Genomic DNA, 16,923 nt, shown 5'->3' with positions numbered 1-16,923 from the left:
TTCAGTTCCCAGCACCCACATGGCAGCTAACAATCATCTGTAACTCTAGTTCCATGGGCTCCAGCACCCTCTTCTGCCCTCCACGTACATTGCATGACACGGGTGCTCTTACATCCATGCAGCCAATACACTCATACCCATAAAATGAAAATAAATAAATAAATGAATGAATAAAAATTTTAAAATTCATCTCAGGGAAGTTGAAAATATAATGGCACTTAACCACAGGCCGATGATGGGGAAGAGTGAAGAAAGGTTGGTCAATCAGCTTAGGAAGAAGACAGTGTGGGAGTTAGAGGAGTAGCTCAGGTAGAGCACTTAGCACACATGAAGCACTGGGATCGCTTTTCCCTCTCCAGTGTGTGTTGTTGAGCAGTAGCATGTCTCCATAACAGTAATATACTGTATACTTCCAAAAAGTAGGATTTTGAAGGTTTTCACCATAAAGCTATGATAGATGTATGTGGACATGGATGTGTTTAATGTGGTTTGAGCTTTGCACAGTGTATACTTGTATCGAAATATCACATGATATATAAAACATAAAAGTTGTAAGTGCTGGTATCATTTAAAAATTAATGAAGATATTAGAAGGGGCTTGGTGTGGTAGGAAAGATGAGAAAAAGTTAGAAGATGCAGAAGCAAAATCACTTTTCTGAACTGATCCACACAAAATGCACTTAATAGCAGCTAATATTTAGGACTTTAAAAAGTATTTTACTGTTTTTATTTTATGAGTGTATTGCCTGCATGTATGTAACTGCACCCAGGTCATGAAGTGCTTGTAGAGGTCAGAAGAGGGCGTTGGATCCCTGGAACTGGAGTTATGGATAGTTGTTAGCACTCATATGGGTGCTGGGAATCGAATCCGAGCCTCTGCAAGAACAGCCAGTCCACTTAACCACTAAGCCATCTTTCCAGCCCCCAATATTTGGGACTTTAAAAAACATTTATTATTTTTATTTTATGTGTATATGTGTATTGCATGCATGTAGGTAAGTGCACCCATGTCCTGCAATGCCCGCGGAGGACAGAAGAGGCTGTGGGATCCCCTGGAACTGGAGTTAATAGACAGTTGTTAGCTGCCATGTGGGTGCTGGGATTCGAACCCAGGTCTTCTGCAAGAACAGTCAGTGTTCTTCCCAGCTGTGCCATCTCTCCAGCCCCTATTTGGGACTTTTATACCTGTAATTGCTCCAATTTTCACTCACAGAAGGAAATTAATTCTGTAGGCTTTTTTTTTTTTTTTCCTTTTTCTTTCTTTTTGTGTGCGTATATGCATGTTTGTGTGCCTGCTTGTGTTTTTGTGGTGTGTGTTTGTGTGTGGGTGGAGGCCCAAGGTTGATGGTAAGCAGTCATCCTGGATCACTCTTGACCTTAGTCAGTGAGGTTTCCTCAGTGAAAACGAGAGCTTGCTGTTCAGCTGGTCCTACTAGCCAGCTTGCTCTGGGATCCCCATCCATCTTTCAAGGCTAGGGATTACGAGTGGACCGCTATGTCCATTTGACAATTACATGGGTTCTGGAGATTGGAACTCCATCCTTAGGCATTCATGGCAAGTGCTTAATCACCAAGCTCTCTCCCCAGTCTTGTTTCTGGATTATGAAGGTTCCAATTAAAAAAGTTATTATTTTTATGTGTATGAGTGTATTGCCTGCATGTATGTAAATGCACCAGTGTCATGCAGTGGGGGCAGACAGAGGTCAGAAGAAGATGTTGAGTGTTGGATCTCCTGGAACTTGAGTTATACATGGTTGTTAGTTGCCAACAACCAAGTGGGTCCTGGGAATTGAATCTGGGTCCTCTGCAGGTGCAGCAGCCAGTGTTCTTATCTGCTGAGCCATCTCTCCACCCCCAGAGGCTCGAATTTTTAATTCTCAAAGTGATTCTCAAAAATTGGATTTGTGCATTAATTTCTGTTGAACATCTGATTTCATTGTATTTTCAGGTAAAATACTGATTCTAAGGGCATTATATTTCTGTTTTGATTCCCATGAATTGTCTTAATTCTTCAAAATTTTGTTGAATTTAGTTGTGGAGATAAGCTCTTGCCACTTCCCCAGTCGCCTGACCCTCACCCCATCTAAGAAAGAAAGATTTTCCCATTTGAAGAAAATGCTCTCCTCCTTCAGTCCCTCATTCCACTTTAGGCTTATAACATTTGGGAATTGTTTTTTAAAGAAAACATGATAAAAATTCATATCCTATCATTTTATATTTGCCCATATGCAAGTTTCTTTTGACTTTTTTATTATGTAATATGCCGACTGGAGAAAAATGGACAATAAAGAAACAAAAGTTTTAATCTCTTGCTTTATGGAAGCAGGGAGTCTGAGAATCTCTGCTGGTTAAGACACTGTCCTATGTGTTGGTAGCTTCAAGCAGAAAATCAGATGTCTGAAAAGTATTTTGGTCTAGTTTAGTATCCACTTTTATAATAAAAAATATTGCTAAAAAACAGGTATTTCAATAATTATAGTCAATCGTATTAACAGACTTTTCCTAATTGAACTTTGCTTTCCTGGAATGCTTTCTTTTTGAGTTACTGGGTTTTATATTGCTATCTTCACTTTTCTGGGACACTCCAACACGAGGGTGTCTGAGGCTGCTTCACTCTGGGAGCTGCTAAGTCTGCTGCTGTTGCAGGTTGTAATTTTCAGTTGTCTTAAATTCTTCTATAGAATGGTTGATTTATTCTTAACTTAGGAATTTATCAGTGTAGGATTCCATAGTGTCATTGTTTTCTGTGTCTGTGACTGAATATTTTGTTTTTAGTTTTATTCTTATGTTTTCTTATACTGGCTAATGATTTGAACATTTTATATTTTTTGTCCAAAGACCTGTCTTTAGTAGTTTTAGTTTTTCTCATTAAATTTCCATATTCTTCATTATGAGCTCCTCACTCTTCTTCAGGAATGCTGATAATCTAAGTAACTTTTCTTGTCCAGAGTTTACTTTAAAGGCAGTAAAGTGAGAAGTGAAGATTGCTTTCTTGTGATGCAGGCTTCCCATGTGCTTAAGACTGCAGCACTGAAACCCAACAGGTAGTTGCGTAAGTGGGAATTAGTACTCTGTTTTGTGTTGCTTAAACAGGAATTAACTTTGCGTGTTGAACAGCTGCAGGTTGAAGCTTTCCTTCCTTTCCACCATGGTTCTGTTGAAAGCATAATTTGAAAGAACTAGCAGTGTAGACTATCTTGTTAAAATAAAAATGTCCCATTTGGAACTCGTTTAGCATCCTCAGCTGGTACTTTACCAACTTAGTCTGCACTAACATCACCAGGTGCAATTAGAGGCCATATTTTTCTATGTAGGAATCTTAATAGTTCATGCTAAAATAAGTGGTGGATGAATTTTAATTCTGATAACATTTTAGAATGTTAAAGGTGTGAGAATATAAAAGCGAACTATTTTAGTCATCACTGATCAGCCAACACATTTCTGTTAATTGAAATGTTCTTTTTGAATTAGTGTAACATTTATTTTTTTTTTAAAGATGTTGTGTAAAACTAAACATGAGCTCTTGCTTCCTTTGCAGGTATAAGCGTGTCTTTTCAGTTGGAACACATGCAATTACTACATATAATCCCAATACCTTAGAAGTAACAAATCAGGTAATTATGTTAGAAGTTGTTAGGTGTTTATATGAACTTTTCTTGAATTTTAAAAGCCAAGATACAACCCATTACAACTTGGCCTGAAATTAGTCAATCTGAAAGAGATTAATATATATGTATAATGCTTTGTGCTCGGGATCGGGGCGGGGGCTGTTTATTTCTAGACTCCCAAGAGTATGACTTTTTGACATACTGTTTATAGTCTTCTCCTCTGTGTAAAATTAATTCCTTCTTAAAATTCTGTTACTACTAACTAGGCATATGTTATATCACACGTGTAACTGGTATATACAGTCTTGTCATAGAACTAGAATTGTTTATAAAAGCTAGACTAATTGAACATGGATAAAGAAACATACTTAAAGATAGTCTAGTGTCTTTTCATTCTAAATTAGGATGTTTTGCAGATTGTTTTTCTTAATGGACTTAGAATCAAAATGTTATTCCCTAATTCTTTTCACTTTAATTGCTTTATATTAACTGTTAAACTGTAGTACAGATTTTGTTGTTGTCTCTGGCAATTAAAAACATGAAGGGAATTTTAGGTATAGAATTCCTATAGGATATCACTGCTAACCCTTTGGTATTTTGTAGCATTTTGCTCCTTTAATCAGTGAGAATGGAAGTAATAAAAACGAATGGCAGCAGTTGAAAGGGCTCCTTTCTTTTGTCAGTGGCCTTATGGAGACATTTGCAGCATCAGCCCCGTTGGGAAAGGACAAGGAACAGAGTTCAACCTCACATTTCGTAAAGGCAGTGGGAAAAAGTCAGAAACGCTAAAATTTTCAACAGAGCACAGAACAGAACTTCTTACAGAGGCTTTGGTAAGAAAGGCCATGTTCACAGTGGATTCTCCCTACTCCTTTTAAAGTGAAGTAGTAACGTTAAGTAGAGGTACTAATGTTCTGAGTTCCTGACCCACTCTGTGTATGTTTTCTTATTAAGGTTTAACTTGACACTGAAATTTTCTCTCTTCTGTTTGAAAAAAGACTAGAAATTTGTTTATATTTGTTAGTTTAAAAGTCTTAAAATCCATATACAGGAAAAATAACTGCATGTTTAACTTATTTTATTCATCAGTAAAGCTTCAGTCTTTTTTTTTATTAAATGTCTTTAAGCTATAAATTTAGCAATAGACTTTAGTATCAAAGTTTCCGAGTTGTGATTTGTACCTGTTTTGAGTGGAAAGGGCTGAACGTTGAGTCTTCCTTACCAGTCTGTTCTCATAAACTGTGGTTATGTTTTCTCTTTCAGAGATTTAGAACTGACTTTTCAGAGGGAAAAATCACAGGAAGGGTAAATATTTGACATTTATTAACATGTATTCTTACATGTCTAAACATTGCCCTTTGTTGTAGAAATCACTCCGTAACCTGTGTGTTCCTTTTCTAGTGAAGCCAAAAGGAAATACAATTTATTTGTTGATAGCTTATAATAGAGATGAATGTAGTTTAACAGGAAACTCAAATATTAAGAAGTAGATTTTAGTTTTTAAAACCGGAGCATTAAAAATACAGTGGCCATTCAGACTCTTCTGACCTGTTTGGAGTACAGGCCATGCCACACTGCTGGCCGTGCTACGAGAACACAGTGGTGGAAGGTTTTGGTGTTTTCATGCTGTCCTACTGCATGTTCTCACTCTGGGTCTCACTTTTACTTTAAGCTCAGCATAGTACTGACAGCTTTCAGGAAAGTATCGCTTATTAGCACCTGACTTTCCCAGGCTCTCTAGGCTTGTCAGGGCAGAATTTAACTTAACCAGAGACTTCTGGGGAGAAGGCATGTGGGAGGGTTTTTGTTTTTCTCTTCAAATACTAAATTTCTAAACCATGAACGAGTAACCTTTTTTCTTTTTTCTTTTTCCTTTTTCTTTTTTTTTTTTCCTGGCACTGGAGATAAAAAGTACTAAATTTCACTACTGAATTCCACCTAGAGGCCTTTTTTTTTTTAAACCTTTTAAATTTTGAAACCAGGCCTAATTAAGTTAGACCTCCTGCCTTGGCGTTCCAAGTAATAAGGATTACCGGTCTGCATCGTTGTCTGACTGTTAATGTTGTCATAATGGGGGAGCAGTAACACCTAAGCTTCTAGCCCTGTCACACACCATTGCCCCAGCCAGTGTTGGGAAGCGATTTCCAATGCCCTGACAGCACCATTCTTTCTCTGCTAAGCTCTCATCCTTTCTATGCTATGTTACTGTTGGTTTAAGCATCCCAGAGTCTTACTCATTTCAGTGCTAGCAATTGGCTCCCTTTAAAATAATTTCATGTTAGCTGATGCGCTGCTTGTTTATTGTAACTGATGAGTTTGTCAGATTTCTATAAATCATAACTTGGTCTGTGTTTATCTGTTTGGATACCAGCTGCTTCTAAAACATACCAGTTTTGCTTATAAGCTTCCCTTTGGATCAGTTCATATCAGTCACCTAATACCTGTCCAACTTTAAGGTAGAAACAGTATCCCTAAAAGATGTGACACTTGCAGAAAATGCTAGACTCAACCGTCTTACACTATTGAATTTGACTGTGGGACCTTAGATATACTCCAGATTAGGGTCTCCCAAGTCCCCCAGGCATGGCCTCTGCCGTAGTCCTTAGAGATAATGATATGTATCCACCAGCACATCTCACTAATGGCAGTTGCTTTTCAACTGAGAGGAATGGAGACTACCCTGTGGAGTTAGTTTGGGTGTGTTAACAAGCCTAGTTAAAAAGCACCACTGGGCTGGGAAGATAGCTCAGTAGATAAAGTGCTTGCTGTGCAAGCTTGAGGACCTGAATTCAGATCCCAACACCCACATAAAAAATCAGACCAGGTACACACCTGTCACCCCAGGACTGGGAGGTACAGATGGGATCCCAGGGGCTTGTTGGCCATCCAGTCTAGCTATTCAGTAAGCTCTAGGTTCTTTGAGAGACCCTGCCACAATAAGGTAGACAGATGGAGGAAGATGCCCAACATCTGCTTCTGGTCTCCCCATGTGTACACCCAGGCACATGCATCTCTCTCTCTCTCTCTCGCTCTCTCTCTCGCTCTCGTTCTTTCTCACATACATACAGAGGGAAGGAAGGAGAGAAGGAAGGAGGGAGAGAGGGAAAGAGGAAGGGAGAGAGAAAGACATTTCTGTGGGAGGTGTGGCATTGGTGTGTTCTTTAGAATCAAGCGCTTCTGGCTATATTCTGGGTAGATACAGGTCCTTTTGTTTTTTCTGCAGAATTCTTTTCATGGAATTGACAGTGGTGCTGAAGTGATTTGGGTGTGATATAATCCTGTGAATGTTGAGTTTGGTGTTGGGATGTCAGTGGAGGTGTTTGTGACTATAATGCCCTACTCTGCTAACACCTGCAAGAGAATTTCTTATCTCAGTATCAAAAATAGTGTTCTTGAGCAACCAGTTTATTTTTAGCTTAAGAATTTTGCAGTGAACCATGTACTTTTTGTATGTATGGATGGAAAATGTGGCGTCTGGTTGTAGAGAGGTTATTCATTTCACAGCAAACACTTTATTCTTATTTTCTGCCTCATTCTTCATCTGAGTTTATTTTCTGCATTGCCACATCATTTTCCTTGGTAACCTTCATTAAACCTTGTCTTAAGAATAAAAATTTGAGGAGGGTGGACTGGGAAGGAGAACCACAAAACAAGGTCTTGTTAAACAGTGACATAATAGTATTTAGCACACTACATGCTGATTTAAAAAACAAATAGAAACACACAAAAAAGAAAGGGCTAGTTGGGACTAAATATGGATCATTCTGACCCCGTGCTAGCCAGCTACTTTAGTTTACAGAGGAATGTGGTTATTCCTGCCAAGCGTCATTCACTCCTATTATGATCAGAACTCAGATAGCTTTTCAGTGTTGTACTTAGCAAAGCCCATGGTAAAATTTTGGTTTCACAATTTTTTTTGCATAGATACAGAAAATATATATTAATATACTGAACCAAACCAGAGTGTTTAAATCTAACAGTGTAACGTCCCCTGAAGTGTGACCAAGCTCTTTTCTGAATCTAAGGTGGATTAAGAAAAATGCTTCAGTACTTCATCAGAGGTTGAAATCTTTCCTAATAAAACTTTTTCCAGAGTACATTCCCCCCACATTTTTTTTGGTTTTGTATGTTTTATGTGGCTTTATGTTATTGCTTGTTATTTATTTGTTCATTTAAAAAATATATTCTACTATTTTTATTTTTTGTGTATGAATGTATTGCCTGCATGTATGTAAGTGCACCCATTTTGTGCAGTACCCACAGAGGTCAGAAGAAGGCGGACTCTGGAACTGGAGTTACAGATGGTTGTTAGCCACCATGTGGGTGCTGAGAAATGAACCCAGGTCCTCTACAAGAGCAGCAGTGCTTTTAAATTGCTGTGCCATCTCTCCAGCTCTCTCGTTGGTTCATTTTTTGGCACAGGATCTGGCTGTTTCCTGGCTGCCCTGTAATTCCTGGGCTGGAGTGATGCTCCATCCTCATTCTCTGTGTAGCTGAAGCACATGCCATTGTGCCCAGCTAGATGGTCTCTTGTTTTTTTCTTTCCACTTAGATTTATATAAGCATACTTAAAATTGTTTCACAAAGCATTGTAACCCTAGACCTTTGCTAATTAAGGAAGAACATAAAATCTTCAGTTAGTTCGAACATTTTAATGAAATAAATACCCCCAATTCTTTCTCCCCTCCTCCTAATTAAAAATGAACAATTTATCATTTGGATAGTAGATACTTATAATTTATAATTTTTTTGTTGTTTCAGCAGTGACTTGTACATTCAGTGTAACTTTATTTTATGATATGCTTAAGTTTGAACCTAAAAGTAAAACTGATTCTCTCTAGAGGTATAACTGCTATAAGCATCACTGGAGTGATACGAGAAAACCTGTGGTTCTGGAAGTGACTCCTGGAGGCTTTGACCAAATAAATCCTGCAACCAACAGAGTGCTGTGTTCCTATGACTATAGAAACATTGAAGGCTTCGTAGATCTTTCTGATTATCAAGGAGGATTTTGTATACTTTATGGAGGATTTAGTAGATTGGTAAGTAGTATTTGTAAAAGGCATTTTCAAAGGAGTCTGGAACAGTAGTTCAGTCAGTAAAATATGAAGACCTGAGTGAGAGGTTCAGGACCCAGCTTGAAAAAGAAAAAGCAGGGTTTGGTGGCACACACTTGTCCCAGTGCTGGAGAGATAAAGGCAACCAGATCCCAGGAGTTTGGTTGTCAGTCAGCTAGACTACTTGGTGAGTTTCTGACCAGTGAGAAAGCTCTGTCCCAGGGGGAGGAAAAAAATTTAGAGTGGGTGCTGGAGAGATAGCTCAATGGTTAAGAGCACTGGCTGCTCTTGCAGAGGACCCAGGTTCAATTCCCAGAACCCACATGGAGGCTAAAAACTGTAGCTCTAGTTTCAAGGGAGTCTAACACCCTCTTCTGACCTCCATGGGCATTGCATGACATGGGTGCATTTACATTCATGCAAGCAATACACTCATATTAACAAAATACTTTTCTAAAAAGGTGGACCACACATGAGAAACAAAACTGAGGTTGTCTTCTAGACTCTACATGTACCCCCCCCACACACACACACACAAAGGGATATAGCTATTTGGAGGAAAGTAGTGTTTTCATACATGTATCTTCTGGAAGTATGGTCAGAAGGTTCTGGCAGTCTTTGCTGTCAAAGCTACCTGGACGTGAATGAGAAGACTAGCATGACTGTGTGTTTGTATGGTAATTGAGTAAGATAATTTACATAAAATGATTCTCACACTGTGTTACTTACTGGTATTCCATAAATTTATTGATGGTGGTTATTTTCATTAGAATTGATGTCTTTTCTGAAAGCTTTTTTTGAAAAAAAGTAACTTAGAAATATTTTTTATAGGGAATTCTGTCCTTTGTTAAGCTGTTTATAAAAGGAAATATGTTTATATGTTGGAACTTCCATTTTGGAATTTCTGCATGTCTTTGTGTTGTAATTCTGAGTCACTACTAAATTGTGGGAGACAGCAGAAGCTGCTCAAGTTGCTGGAGTTCTGTCTGTTAATGAGAGCTGGAAGCTGCTCTATAGATGAGGACCATCTTTTGTAGTATCTTTCCTCCTTTGACTTCTTTAATAAAACTTAAACCCAGTACCTCACATGTAAGCAACAGTGTCTCCAAATGGAGAAGCCCACCTGAACTTTTCCTTAACAGTCTGAATTCCTGTAGCTGTTTTGGCGGCCAGGGAAGCCTGTCCTGAGATGCAGTGTTTTGGGATAAAATAGGCTTCCCTTGGTAGCGGAGCAAAGGCAATAGTGGATCGTTCAGATTAATCAGAAAACAAACAATAATAGTCATGCAGCCAATCTGGTTTAGAAAATGTACTTTGCTTTCCAGAATACAGGTCTTTTTCTGTCCTAAATCTCAGGCTTTCTGCATCTGGTGACACCTTCCGAGCTTCCCTCATATAGGAACACACAGTATAGATACCTCACTACATCTGAGTATAGACACTGAAGATGAAAGCCCAAAGACAAAGCTCAATTCCTTCTCCTCTTAAAGCAGCCGAAAGCCTCTTGCCCAAAGACTGCTTCTTCCCTGGGCAGCAGACATTTGCAGTTAGCCTCTTCTGGAAAGCCTGCCTACTCAGAGTCAGGGGCCCTTTCAGGCTGTAATAACTCAGGTGTCACAGGGACTCAGTGGGTGCAGGAAGGTGGTTGTTAATTGGTGAGTCTTGTTTGACATTCATTTTATTGGTAGCACTTTTTATTTTTTGATGGCAGGAACAGGCTTTCACCTGTAATATCCCCTGAATTAGCCCTCGGTGTCCATGGGTTCTCCAACCAGGCAGTCAACCAACTGCGCGTTGAAACAGGAAAAATATTGTATGTACACTGAGCATTTACAGAATTTTAAAGTCACCATTCCCTAAACAATACAGTATAATAACCATTTGCATAACACTTGTATCAGGATTACAAGTAATTTAGAGATGATTTAATGTATAGAGAAAAATATGTGTAGATTACATGCAAATACTTCCATACATTTTAATGTTCATAGGGTCCTGGACCCAATCCTTCACATATACCAAGGGACAGCCATGTTCTCTACTTTTTAAAAAATACTAGCCAAAATGAATCAGTTCACTACAGATACAATTCCTTAGTAGATTCAATCAAGCCAGTCTTTAGTCCTTCTGTATCTGTGGTAACTGATCAGTTGGTAGTAATAAAATTATGTTTGTAAACATGATCTGATCAGTGTTCTCAGCGGGGGAGCTGTTAGTTTTCTGGCCAAGAGAAAACTTTCTTTGAGGAACATTTCTACTCTGCCCCTTCCAGGATATCTAATGCATTCTTGGTCTCTAGGCATCAAGTGCAAATAGCATCCTTTCCCTTACCTTTGTAAGTAGTCTCGAAAGTTGGTTTGTAGCAACAATAGCCATGATGGTAAGCGTTCAAACATTCTTTAACATAATCTTTCAAGGAAATCCACCATCTAAAACAAATTAAATCAAGGCTACCTTTAAATTTTTAGTTTAAATCAGACTACCTTTAAATTTTTAGTTTAAATCCACACACTGTCCACCTACCCCATGGTCTTGGGGACCTTCCTTGGATGGTGGAGCATGCTGTTTGGCATTAGCCAAGATAGCCAGACCGACCCTGAGAAGTTGTCAGATAATGTCCATTCACTGAGTTGGTTGTAAGACTTCATGGTAGGGCAGACATTGTGTTTTAATTTAGTAGTTACCTTTTAACTGCTTATTTGTCTCGGTAAGTTTTGTTGCCTTTTTCTTATAATTGTTATGCTAATCTCTTTCATCTGAGTTGGGTCAATATGGTCCCATTTTAGTTGTTTTAACCCTGACTTTAAAATTTCAAACTCTGTGCAGCATTTATTCGCATCAGAGCAAAGAGAAGAGATTATCAAAAGCGCAATAGATCACGCTGGCAACTACATAGGTATTTCACTAAGGATCAGGAAAGAACCTTTAGAATTTGAGCAATATTTGAATCTTCGCTTTGGAAAATACAGCACTGACGAGTCTATCACATCGTTAGCAGAGTTTGTGGTCCAAAAAATATCTCCTAGACATTCGGTAAGAGCTGTATATTGAAAAAAAGTTAGTTTTTTGACCATTTTCTTGAATAATTTTTAAAAAATATATCTCAATTTTATTGTTTGAAGGAACCTGTAAAAAGAGTTCTAGCACTAACAGAGACATGCTTAGTAGAACGGGATCCAGCAACCTACAATATTGCAACATTGAAACCTCTAGGAGAGGTAAGTATCCTCTATATTAATTAACCTAAGGGAGACATCTTACTCTTGGTAAAATTGAATGCTTCTATTTTAATGGTTTTTCATTCCCATGTGTGTTGGCTTACATTTATAATCTTAACACTTGGGAGGTTGAAATAGGAAGATCAGGAGTTCCAGGCCAGCCTCAGTTACATATGAAGTTCAAGGCTAGCCAGGCATAATTGAAGCCCTATCTCAAAAGCAAACAACAAAAATGAATGGGAAATAGGCGTAATCTACATTAAATTCTTAACCTTTATATTTATAACTTAAACATTTCTTAAACTCTGATATTATAAGCAAATTACATGCCTTGAGTATTGACTATAAAATAAAAAGATACTCTGTTTTCATAATGAAGTATTGTAAAGCCAAACATTTTGATGACTTTCAAAAATTTTTTTTTTCGGAGGTATTTGCATTGGTTTGTGACTCAGAAAATCCACAACTTTTTACCATTGAATTTATAAAAGGGCAAGTTCGGAAATACTCTTCAACTGAGAGGTAGGTCTTTTTGTGTGTGTGTGTGTGTGTGTGTGTGTGTGTGTGTGTGTGTGTGTAGTTTGTAGTTTGTAGTTTAATTTCTTCAAGTGTTTGAGATCCTGGCATGTACAAGGTAAAGGGGTAAAAACAGATTATCATCTAGAACACTGACATTATTTAACGTTGAAAAAAACCCCATTATTACATATTCTAAATGACCATCATTTTTCAAATTCCTAAAGATAATAAAAACTCTGGTTTGATTTTAGATGAAATGATGAAATACAGTTTTTGTAGCTAATTTAAAAAAAAAATTCTTTTTTGGTCTTTTTGAGACAGGGTCTCCCTATAGCCCCAGCTGGCCTGGAACTCACTATGTAGACCAGGCTGGCCTTGAACTCACAGAGATCTGACAGCTTCTGCCTCCTAAGTGCTGGGATTAAAGGCGTCCGCCACCACGGCCTGTAGCTAATGTTTTTAAAGCATTTCAAAATAGTGCTTTTACTCCCATTATTGTTTGGATAACAGCAGCTAACTAATAGATATACTGCACTTAGTTAGACATTAATATTATTGGCTAGTCATAAAATTTCCAGTGTGATATGGTTACCTGTTTTTATATAATACATGTAAGACTATATATTGTATGAGTCTGATTTTTAAAAGATATTTTATTGTTTTTATTTTATGTGTATGCATGTATTGCCTGCATGTAGGTAAATGCACCTGTGTCGCGCAATGCCCTCAGAAGACAAAAGAGGCTGTCAGATCCTCTGGAACTGGAGTTATGGGCAGTTGTTAGCTGTTATATGGGTGCTGGGATTCGAACCCAGGTCTTCTGCAAGAACAGTCAGTGTTCTTAACCACTGAGCCATCTCTCCAGCCCAATGAGTCTGATTTTTATAAAATTCCTTTAAATATCAAAACTAGATAAAACACATCAGTGAATGGGACTTAGGAGGTGTTTTGTTCCTTTCGCAAATAGGCACTAAAAAACTTTTGTGGTGATAGAAATATATAAAATCTGGATTATGCCGAATGTGCAGCTGTATTAATTTATACAAAATTGTGAAACATTTTAATGGAGTGAATTTTGTGATTTGTGCGTTAGACCCAAGTAAAGCTGTTAAAGATAGAAAATCTTCAGACAACGAAACTGAGACACCAGGTCATGCAGCAGCAGAAGGATGCAGAGCTGGTGTGAGACTCTAGTCTCTGTCCTAAAGCTCTGCTCCACTGCCCACTGCAGTCACATCTGCAGCCACACTGCACTGCAGTCCGTCTCTAAGCACTTACCTGCCAAAGGCCTCTGCTGCATTCTTGTGTCAGAAGTCCCCTTAGTTATCGGTCCTAATACTTTCACTTTTAACCTTGCTTAGAGATTCCTTATTAGCAAGTTTGCTGGATGGAGTAAGAGCCTCTGGTAATAGAGATGTTTGTGTTAAAATGACACCAACCCACAAAGGTCAGCGATGGGGTTTGCTTAGCATGCCTGTTGATGAGGAAGTGGAGAGCCTTCACCTCCGATTCCTAGCTACACCTCCTAGTAAGTACTTGTTTGGATGTAATTGCATGTTCATCCACCCCCTTGATAATTTAAAAATTAGGAATGTAGACCTCTAAACTTTGTTTGAACTTTTTTATCTTTTTATAGATGGCAACTTTGCAGATGCTGTATTCAGGTTCAATGCTAATATTTCATACAGTGGAGTTCTACATGCAGTAACACAGGATGTAAGCTGTTTCGTGTTTTGTTCATAGTTGTTAACTATTGGTGTTGAAATCTTTACTCAAATATTTACTCTTTTCTACCCAGGGTCTGTTCTCAGAAAACAAGGAGAAACTAATCAATAATGCCATAACAGCATTGTTGTCCCAAGAAGGGGATGTTGTTTCTTCAAATGCAGAACTAGAGAGCCAGTTCCAAGCTGTGAGGAGGCTTGTAGCTTCCAAAGCTGGTTTTCTGGCCTTCACTCAGCTTCCAAAGTAAGTTATCGAGAGAGTGGTAGAGCGCATGCCTGATGCACAAGCAGTTACCCACCTCCATGCTCACAAGGAAACAGCTAGTTATTTTTGAACAGCTTTTTTCATGTCTGGCTAAATCTGATACTTGATATATTGATGATTTTGTAATTTTTATTCATGAGCATGAGCAATATTACCGTTTCCTTTATTAGTGAATTTGAACGCAAAATTATTTGCCTGTAGTTGTAGTTAATACACAAAGTTTCCTGTGCATAGAAAATACAATTATGAAAATATTTCAGAGGTGGCATTCAAAATTTGCAGTCGGTGTCACACCAAGATTTTAATGATAACGAGTGTTCTGATATTGCTATTGTGTGCTTGTTTTTTGTTACAAAAGGTTTCGGGAGCGCCTAGGAGTGAAGGTAGTAAAAGCGCTCAAGAGGAGCAACAATGGAGTCATCCATGCGGCCGTCGATATGCTCTGTGCCCTTATGTGTGTAAGTATTTGTCTTGAGGAAATTGGCTTTTAAGTTGACTAGAGTTTAGTTTTCATAAACTATTTTCATTGTACCAAAAAAGTCCATAGTTGAACATTTCCTAAATTGCTGACCCAGTCACTTGTTTATTCAGTTAACATTGGTTTAGCACATCCTGTATCCTAACCAGTGTTTTATGTGCTAGAAATTTTGTTAGGAAATAGCTCCTTCCGTCCAAACTGCCAGCAGTCTAATAAGGTAGACATGTATATCATGTAAAGTAGTTGGACCATGGAATCACTGAGGCACAGTGCTTAATCTTTGATGGTAAGGATTCTCAGTATTTTTCGAAGTGTAACATTTGAGCTCAGTTTTAAAACTTCAGTTAGGGATCTTAGGGTAGACTTTTCCCTGAGATAGAAGATAGCATATCAGAGGCATGTATGAAAAGCAGCCCATGGAGAGGGGTGGCTAATTAGGAGTTGCAGCTAGAGTTGCAGAGATGGTCATTAAAAAGTCTCTTGTGCAGCCGGGTGTGGTGGTGTACACCTTTAATCCCAGCACTCAGGAGGCAGAGGCAGGAGGATCTCTGTAAATTCAAGGCCAGCCTGGTCTACAGAGCAAGTTCCAGGCCAGCTGAAGCTACAGGGAGACCCTGTCTCACCCCCCCCCCCCCAAAAAAAAAGTCTCAACTGAAGGGAGCAGTCAGGTGGCCATGTTTGACTCTCAGAATATGGAGAATTGATGAAAGTTAGAGACTGGTAGAGCTAATTATTGTGTGAAAAATGAGATGCTGAGCCAGGGTAATAGCAGTGACTGAAGAAGGGACACATGAAAGCTGAGCAATAAAGATTGAGCTTGGTAACATTGTGTGGAGGGGTGACAGCTGTTCGTTCCTTTGAAGTTTCTGATTATCTCAATTTTGTATGTGCTATCTAGGATTTTCCCTTATATGAAACATTGTATGCAAGCTTAGTGATAGAGGATAAGCAAGCGTGTTGCTTGTAGAAACCTTGGTGTTTATTCTCCAAAGGGAGTTAAAGCTTATTATCTTTCCTATTCCAAATAATTCTACTAAAGATTTAAACTAGACCATAAAATAGAAATGTGAAACAACCCATTGAGTCCTCATTGATAAGTGTTGACTGTGTGTTCCCATGATTGGCCCTACTCGTACTTCAACATAGTACTAAGTACTGGTAATCCTGTTTTGCAGCTGAGGAAGTGAGGCGTGGAGGTAAAGTAACTTACTGCCCAAAGTTTCCCAGCTGTAGCCAGCAGTGAAATAGGATCTGAATTCTGCCTCTGAATATCATGCTGGCCTGCTTTTTATTTTGATGTCCCCACAGCCAAAGGACTGTCACCTTGACACAGACATTTGCTACCTAGTGGCTAATGGCTAGTGTTTCCTTTTTAAATTTTAAGCTGTTTTTTAAGTCATTTTGAGGCAGGGTCTCCGTAGCCCCATCTGACCCGGAACCCAGTATGTAGACCAGGCTGACCTCAATCTCACAGAGATCCGCCTGCCTCTGCCTCCTGCCAAGTGCTGGGATTAAAGGCCTACACTGCCACCCTTGGCTTAAATTCTAAGTTTTATCATTTAAGTTTAAATGATAAATCTCTGGGGTGAGGAATTGTTTGCTTTTTAGAGAGAAGACCTTTGACTTTGGAGAAAGGACATTACCTACACAGTAATGAATGTGTGCAGACTTGTCAGAAATTGTGAAGTCTGATCAGATAGAAGCTATGAGTTCCGCCTGCTTGTTCTCATCACGAGTTTCCTTTTTGCCTTATGCATTAAAAACCATGGTTTTTATGCTTTGAAAAATTATTTTTTAATCATTATTATTTTTTTTCATACAATATATTTTATTTTTTTTGATTGAGGTTCCAATGTTTAAAAAAAGATCTCCACTTTGTTGTCAAAACACACAGTTTCTGACAAGTCTATTCATTCCAAGGCAATTGATATTGAGACGTTTTCATGTGCATTTCTAATCTCTATATACATGACTGTCACTGGTCACAGTCGCCCACCTTCTGAGCTCCTCGGCATCTGAGCATGAATACAAACTCGTCAGATAGACAGCCTTCC

General features: G+C 38.5%; 1 protein-coding gene across 1 annotated transcript in view; it reads left to right on the top strand.

The window, feature by feature from the left end:
• Dnajc13 (DnaJ heat shock protein family (Hsp40) member C13) overlaps positions 1 to 16,923 on the top strand; it is a 133,638-nt gene that overhangs the window by 32,142 nt on the left and 84,573 nt on the right. Inside the window, exons 3-13 of the mRNA XM_008825087.2 lie at positions 3,539 to 3,614; positions 4,292 to 4,441; positions 4,872 to 4,913; positions 8,450 to 8,650; positions 11,492 to 11,698; positions 11,788 to 11,883; positions 12,314 to 12,405; positions 13,764 to 13,930; positions 14,039 to 14,118; positions 14,201 to 14,370; positions 14,750 to 14,849. Coding sequence (XP_008823309.1) covers positions 3,539 to 3,614; positions 4,292 to 4,441; positions 4,872 to 4,913; positions 8,450 to 8,650; positions 11,492 to 11,698; positions 11,788 to 11,883; positions 12,314 to 12,405; positions 13,764 to 13,930; positions 14,039 to 14,118; positions 14,201 to 14,370; positions 14,750 to 14,849 — 1,381 coding nt within the window. The remainder of the gene's footprint in view (positions 1 to 3,538; positions 3,615 to 4,291; positions 4,442 to 4,871; positions 4,914 to 8,449; positions 8,651 to 11,491; positions 11,699 to 11,787; positions 11,884 to 12,313; positions 12,406 to 13,763; positions 13,931 to 14,038; positions 14,119 to 14,200; positions 14,371 to 14,749; positions 14,850 to 16,923) is intronic.

This window comes from Nannospalax galili, unplaced genomic scaffold (assembly GCF_000622305.1).
Source record: "Nannospalax galili isolate Female #2095 unplaced genomic scaffold, S.galili_v1.0 scaffold369, whole genome shotgun sequence".
Lineage (NCBI taxonomy): Eukaryota > Metazoa > Chordata > Mammalia > Rodentia > Spalacidae > Nannospalax > Nannospalax galili.
This window is presented reverse-complemented; position numbering and strand designations above follow the sequence as displayed.